This window comes from Suricata suricatta, chromosome 1, assembly GCF_006229205.1.
Source record: "Suricata suricatta isolate VVHF042 chromosome 1, meerkat_22Aug2017_6uvM2_HiC, whole genome shotgun sequence".
NCBI classification, from domain to species: Eukaryota; Metazoa; Chordata; class Mammalia; order Carnivora; family Herpestidae; genus Suricata; species Suricata suricatta.
In genome coordinates this window covers 29,147,703-29,153,787 of record NC_043700.1, presented here as the reverse complement: position 1 = coordinate 29,153,787, position 6,085 = coordinate 29,147,703, and the positions used below count along the sequence as shown (strand labels likewise).

At 57.1% G+C, this 6,085-nt stretch overlaps 1 protein-coding gene across 1 annotated transcript; it reads left to right on the top strand.

The window, feature by feature from the left end:
- Positions 1-6: 6 nt before the first annotated feature.
- On the top strand, positions 7-5,382 carry DUSP26 (dual specificity phosphatase 26). Its single transcript, XM_029936026.1, has 4 exons — positions 7-19; positions 2,063-2,360; positions 3,763-3,977; positions 4,509-5,382. Exons 2-4 carry the CDS (start codon positions 2,140-2,142, stop codon positions 4,706-4,708), a joined length of 636 nt encoding a protein of 211 aa, XP_029791886.1. The 5' UTR covers positions 7-19; positions 2,063-2,139; the 3' UTR covers positions 4,709-5,382.
- Positions 5,383-6,085: the final 703 nt, after the last annotated feature.

The following is a 6,085-nucleotide window of genomic DNA, read 5'->3' as shown; positions in this document are numbered from 1 at the left end:
GGGCCGCGCTCGCGCCGAGGTACGGGGGCTGCGGGGGGTGGTCGCCTCCCCGGCGGGCGCCGAGAGGCTGGGGGCGGGGTGGGGTCCGGGGGAGAGAGCGCCGAGGCAGGGGACGCGGGAGCCAAGCCGGCCGAGCTCCCCCGGGCTCCCTCCCTGCACCGTCAGCGCCCGGCTGTCTGGGCCGGCCGGGGCTGGGGCGACAGCCATGAACCTGTTACAACCGCCACGGCGGCCGCTGGGGGAGGGGGCCACGGGCGAGGGCCACCCCCCCACCCCGAAAGCGGCTGCTGGGATTGGAGAAGGCCGAGGGGTGGCTCCCCGGGACTGAACGGGGCTTTTCCAGCCCCCCGGGGAGTGGGGGGGGGGAGGGGACAGTGTCCCACAGAGCTCCTTCCTCCACCTGGCCTCCTTCCCGCTTCCTTTTTATCATTCAGCATCACACAGGCAGCAGAACCTGTTTCGAGAACCCAAGAAACCGTTGTTTGGGAATAAAGTGATGGGGTCTTTAGGCCTGAGGAGACAAGGCAGATGATGGTGATGATGGTGATGATGGTGATGGTGATGGTGGTGGTGGTGGTGGCAGCGGCGGCGGAGACCATAGTGCCGTATTTCTGTGTTCCTTCTGCCCCAGCCATTGAAAAATTCTCTGTCCCCAAACACCCTAAGATCCAGGCTCCCCTCAGCAGTCGTGATCCTAATGCCCCTGCTTCCTAAGGGTTGTGGGTGCATGGTGTCCCCTGGCCTGGGGGAAAGGGGACGGGGGCAGGTCCTGGCTGGCCATGAAGGATGGGTTCACAGAGTGTGTGCAGGTCAAAGATGGCCTCTCCCTACTAGACTTTTGGTTGAGGTGCCCGGGCAGAAGACCAGGAAGGGAGTGGCAGGGAACCCTTGGGACCAGCCTACTATCACAGTGGGAGAGAAGGAGGAGGAAGAGGAGAGAGAGGGTCTTGCCAAGTGGTCTCTCTGCCTGGAGGACCCAGGATATGTCTCAAAGTCTGCCTCTCCCCAGCTCTGCACAGGCTCCCACTTTCAGAAGGGCCAGCTGTCCACGGAGTCCCAGGCACACCTGCTAAGCCCCTCGCTGCCAACCCCATGCCCTTCATCAGGCCACTCGACTCCAACAGCAACACAGATGGTCATTTTCAGCCTCTGAGCCCCTGGGCCTGGCAGGATCCCTCATCCTTTTTCCTTCCTCCCCCTTCTTCAGCCCCCCAGCCTCCACCTCTCCCCCACATACCGGGACACACTAGCCCAGCCCTGCCTGACTCAGAAATCCTCATATTAGGGATGAGGTTAGTCAATAATTTCTGTACGCTGATCGAAGGAGGGTGGTTTGTCTCTTGCACATAGACGGCCGCCTTCTTCCATTAGTGCATGTATCCAGCAAGTATTTTTCAAAAATGTGCACTTCTTCTTCATTTCTAATCCCCACTCACCCTGGCCCCCAAGAGACACTCCCCATAGCACTCTTAACAGTGGTGGGGCAGCAATGGGTTAAAGCAGCCCATCTCTCTAGCGCTGAGGAGACAGGCTTGGCATATGTCACGGCCCCAGCTGCTCCCTCTTCCTGCTAATTCTCTCTGGATGGCTCCAAGGCCACCCCTCGTTCCCATCCCCAGCTCCCTAGGCTCTCTGCCTGTAGCCCCGGGCAGATGAGACCCAGATTCGGGCTGGCAAGAGCTCCAGCAGTGGGCACGGCCACCCAAATATCAAATGTGTGTGTGTGTGTGTGTGTGTGTGTGTGTGTGTGTGTGTGTGTGTGTGTGTGTACGTGCGTCGGGCGTGGGGGTGGAGTGGTGGAGCAGAAAGCCGGCAGCTGGGCAGCTCCCTTTCCCCGTAAACAAGGACATGTGACTCTCCCACCTCCTTGCGTGGCTGAGCCAAAGAGCAAAGAGGAGCTGCGGCAGCTTGAAGGACAGAATAATCGTGGAGGCCCCCCCCAGGGCGGGGCTTACCTTCCCTCCCTTGAGGATCTTGTCCCCAGGGCCCAGCCCAGTTGGCAAGAAGGGAAGCAGCTGCTCTCCGCTCACTCAGGTGTGTCTCCCATCCGTTCCTCCTCCAGCGACAGCCACCTGGAGACGGACCCATCCTCGCGGCAGCCGCCCCCGCAGCTGCCACGCACTTTCCGCCACCTCTAAGATGTGCCCTGGGAACTGGCTCTGGGCGTCTATGACGTTTATGGCCCGCTTCTCCCGGAGTAGCTCCAGGTCTCCTGTTCGCTCGAGAGGGGCCCTGGAGGAGATGCCGGCTGTTCAACACCCCTTCCTCAATGTCTTTGAGCTGGAGAGGCTCCTCTACACGGGCAAGACAGCCTGTAACCATGCGGATGAGGTCTGGCCAGGCCTCTACCTTGGAGACCAGTATGTACCTGGCAGCTCAGGGTCATGGCCGTGTGTATGTGTATGTGTGCGTGCACGCAAGAAGGAAGGAGAGGGGCGGAAGGGGGTGCTGACTTGTTTTGTTGGTTCCAGGTTGAAGACTGAGGGGCAGGAGTGCATGGACAGAGAGTGGAGGATTATTAAGATACCCAACTCTGGGCAGAGTCTCTGTTCAAGTACTAATGTCATGGCTTTAGCAAAATTAATTATTGAGTGCCAATGCTATGAACCAGACATAATAGACTTCTCTGACCTTCCATCTATTGTGCTGTGATTCAGGGGGTTGGGGGGAAGGCAGTCATTGAGAACCAGGAAGTGGGTAGTAAGCTGAAAAGTTGACCAGGCAAAGCCACAATGTGTGCAGAGGCTGGGGAAGATGGGGGCCATGGAGAGAAGAGCATCACGGGAAGAGTGGTCCTCCCCCCCTAAAGGCGTTACAGTCTACAAGGAGTTTTTCACATGCATTTTCTCTCTTAATCTTCACAACAGCCTTGTGAGGTAGGTACCACTACCCCCAGGTTACAGATGAGGAAACTGAAGCTCAGAGACGTTGTGACTGGCCCAAGGTCACACGGGTCGTAAGTAGCAGAGCCAGGACTTGCAGGTTCAACTTCAGTGCTCTTTCTACTTGAGGAGTTTGCACTGGCCAGGGCCTTTGCCCCGAGATATGGCCATGGTGCCTGAGAGGTGTCTCCCCATAAGCTGAGGGGTATGGCCCAGATGAATGCCTGAAGGTGACCTCACAACACAGGGTAAATGTGGGCATGGAGTAACTGGTAAAACATGGGAAGATTCTGGGTGTCGGAGTATAAAGTAACAGGGGAGTTAGGTGTGGGAGCAAGGGCCGGAATCACAGCACCTCAAGGTTACCAGAGAGGTGAAATGTGAGCTTATCCAACTACCCACCTGATGTCCAAATTCCCTCTGTCCCATCCATGCCTACACATTGACCTCCTCCCGCTGCCTGAATGCCCCAGTGGCGGGAAAATCACTCTCTCCCAGGGTTCCAGTCTTTCTTCAGCAGGATTCCACTGTCGGGACAGACTTCCTTACACAAAGTACAGATCCAGTGAGTTCTTCCATAGAGCAAGTCAAAGCCTGCCGCCTTGGAGAGCTCTTTCAATATTTTATGATGATTGCTCACCCACCCAGTCAGTCTTCTCTTCTCCAGGCAAAACCTCCCCAGTGCTCTCAACCCTTGCTCAAGGGCAAGACTCCAGGTCATTGCCCATCTTGGCTCCCCCACCCCTGCTCCAGGTCATCAGGAAGTAAGGCAGGAGCATGGAGTCAATGACATGAGCTAGGCAGTGGCCAGGGAGGAGACAGGGCTCCTCGCCCCAGGGCCTCGCTTCCCCACCCTCCCTTTAACCTCTACTCTATGCAGGGACATCGCCAACAACCGCAGGGAGCTCCGTCGCCTGGGCATCACCCATGTCCTCAATGCCTCGCACAGCAGGTGGCGAGGGACGCCAGAGGCCTACGAGGGGCTGGGCATCCGCTACCTGGGTGTCGAGGCCCACGACTCGCCCGCCTTTGACATGAGCATCCACTTCCAGACGGCTGCGGATTTCATCCACCGGGCACTGAACCAGCCAGGAGGTAGGAGGGGAGAGTAAGGGGTGGGGAAGGAACAGTGGATGTTAAGTTAGGGGAAAGCCGGAGCATTCAAGGATGGAAGAGATTTCAATGACATGACAAATGCTCGGGGTATAACATCTGTACAAGGCAATGGGAAGAAAAATGCCCTCAGCTATTTGTATAAGGCAATGCATGAAAAGAAGAGAAGGAGATAACCCAAAATGTTAATAGAGTGGCAGTGATAATGCAGGAGGGAAGTATCACCTGAGACCCTATTCTGTGCTAGACCCAGTCGTCCATTGGTGATGAGTGTCTGCCCGTGAGCCTTTTTCGGGTGTTCTGGAAGCTGAGCCACTGTGTGTTATCCATCTTATTCTGTCCGGGGCGGGGGGATCTGCATTCTTCCCACCACTAGTCTGCACCCCATCCTGTCTCCTTGCACCCCTTCTTGCTCGTCTTCCTCCTCACCTGTCCCCATAGCTCTGTCTCTAGCCTTCTCCAACCCCTACCAGCAGCCCCCCAGCTGCCTGCTGTGTCTGTCTGTCCTCACAGGGAGGATCCTGGTGCACTGTGCGGTGGGAGTGAGCCGGTCCGCCACACTGGTCCTGGCCTACCTCATGCTGTACCACCGCCTCACCCTCGTGGAGGCCATCAAGAAAGTCAAGGACCACCGAGGCATCATCCCCAACCGGGGCTTCTTGAGGCAGCTCCTGGCCCTGGACCGCAGGCTGCGGCAGGGGCTGGAGGCATGAGGGGAGAGGAAGAGCGGTCAGGCCAGGCACATGGGTCCCTGGCTCCCGGCTGGAGGGAGGAGGCCCAGATGCCCTATCCTCTCTCATAGGTGGGAGAGCGAGAGGCCTGAGGCTCCGGCCGGCCGCCGGCCGCTGTTGCTATTTGCAAGGAGGGGATGGGGAGTGAGGTCTGGGGGCGGGGGTGCTGGGCGCCCAGGAGGGAGCTGACCAGGGAAGGAAGCAGCCACGCTGTAGGTGGACGGCAGTCCTGGGATTCAGACACCCCGGATTCCAGCCAGGCTGCTCACAGTGACCCAGAGCCCTTTCTCCCCCATTGTGCCCAAGTGTTTCCCCTCGCTCCCTTGTCGAAACAAAAGTGCCACGTCTGCCCTGTGCCTGTGCAGGGAGTCAGGGATGCCGCAAGCACGAATGTGATGGTCTAGATGTGTGTGTAGATGGTGGTGTAGTGACAGACGGTGCAGAGAGGGTGTGAAAAGCTGTGAGACCGGAGGGAGAAACCCACAGACTTGTTACTCCAGGCACAGGAAGAGGAGGTGTGGGAGGATTGGCGCGGTGCCCGTGGGCGCTGGCCGCAGCCAAGAGCTGCAGAGGGGCATGCCTGGGAGCCTTCTGAGGATCGCTCGCTTGCTGGCTGCAGGTGTCTCCAGGAAAAATAAAAATGGTGGACAAGAGAAGAGCCTTGTGAACTCATTGACAGTTTGCAGGGACTCCCCACCTCCCTCCTGCGGAACCCCATCTTGCTGGGGAGAGCACAGTTCCTGACTCCCTCACGGTGGTCATAAACCCCCAGTAGTTCTTAGGGGCGGATTCTTTCTCTCAAGTCCAATTTTACGCGGGGCCATAAGTGAAATCCGGAACTGCTATTTCCCTCCATGTCCACACAGGGGCAGCAGAGGACCAAAAATTTCAGGCTTGCGACCGGTTTGTGCAGCTGCGGGGAAGACATGCCCTCCCTCTACCCAACTTAAAAGAGGTCTCTATTCCCAAACTCAGGTGTGTGAGAAACACCCTTTTATTTTCAAATATTTCATCGTGATGGGGTGGCAGAATATCCACCTTAAATCGACCCCAGCCTTAAGTTCTTCATTCAGGGGTTTGGGTTTTCCCTGGTTATCAAGGAATTGGAGGAGAGGGAAGGAGGCATGATGTGATTGCTTCCTCTTGTAATCTTTCCAAGTTTGCCTCACTTGAGTGAAACACCATCTCCTTAGTAAACTTGGCGCAAATTTAGACTCACCAACCAGAGAGAATAGTCTGATCTTTCTGTTATCCCCACGGTCATACTGCCAGCCACCACATCCCTCCTTTAAAAAAAAAAAAAAAAACCCGGTTGGGGCGCCTGGGTGGCTCAGTCAGTTAAGTGTCTGACTTCAGCTA

Bases quoted from the DNA above. Each gene is read 5' to 3' on its own strand.
- DUSP26 (XM_029936026.1), top strand. From the start codon at position 2,140: ATGTGCCCTGGGAACTGGCTCTGGGCGTCTATGACGTTTATGGCCCGC. The intron at 2,361-3,762 runs GTATGTACCTGG...TACTCTATGCAG, and splicing joins GGCCTCTACCTTGGAGACCA to GGACATCGCCAACAACCGCA. The intron at 3,978-4,508 runs GTAGGAGGGGAG...CTGTCCTCACAG, and splicing joins GGCACTGAACCAGCCAGGAG to GGAGGATCCTGGTGCACTGT.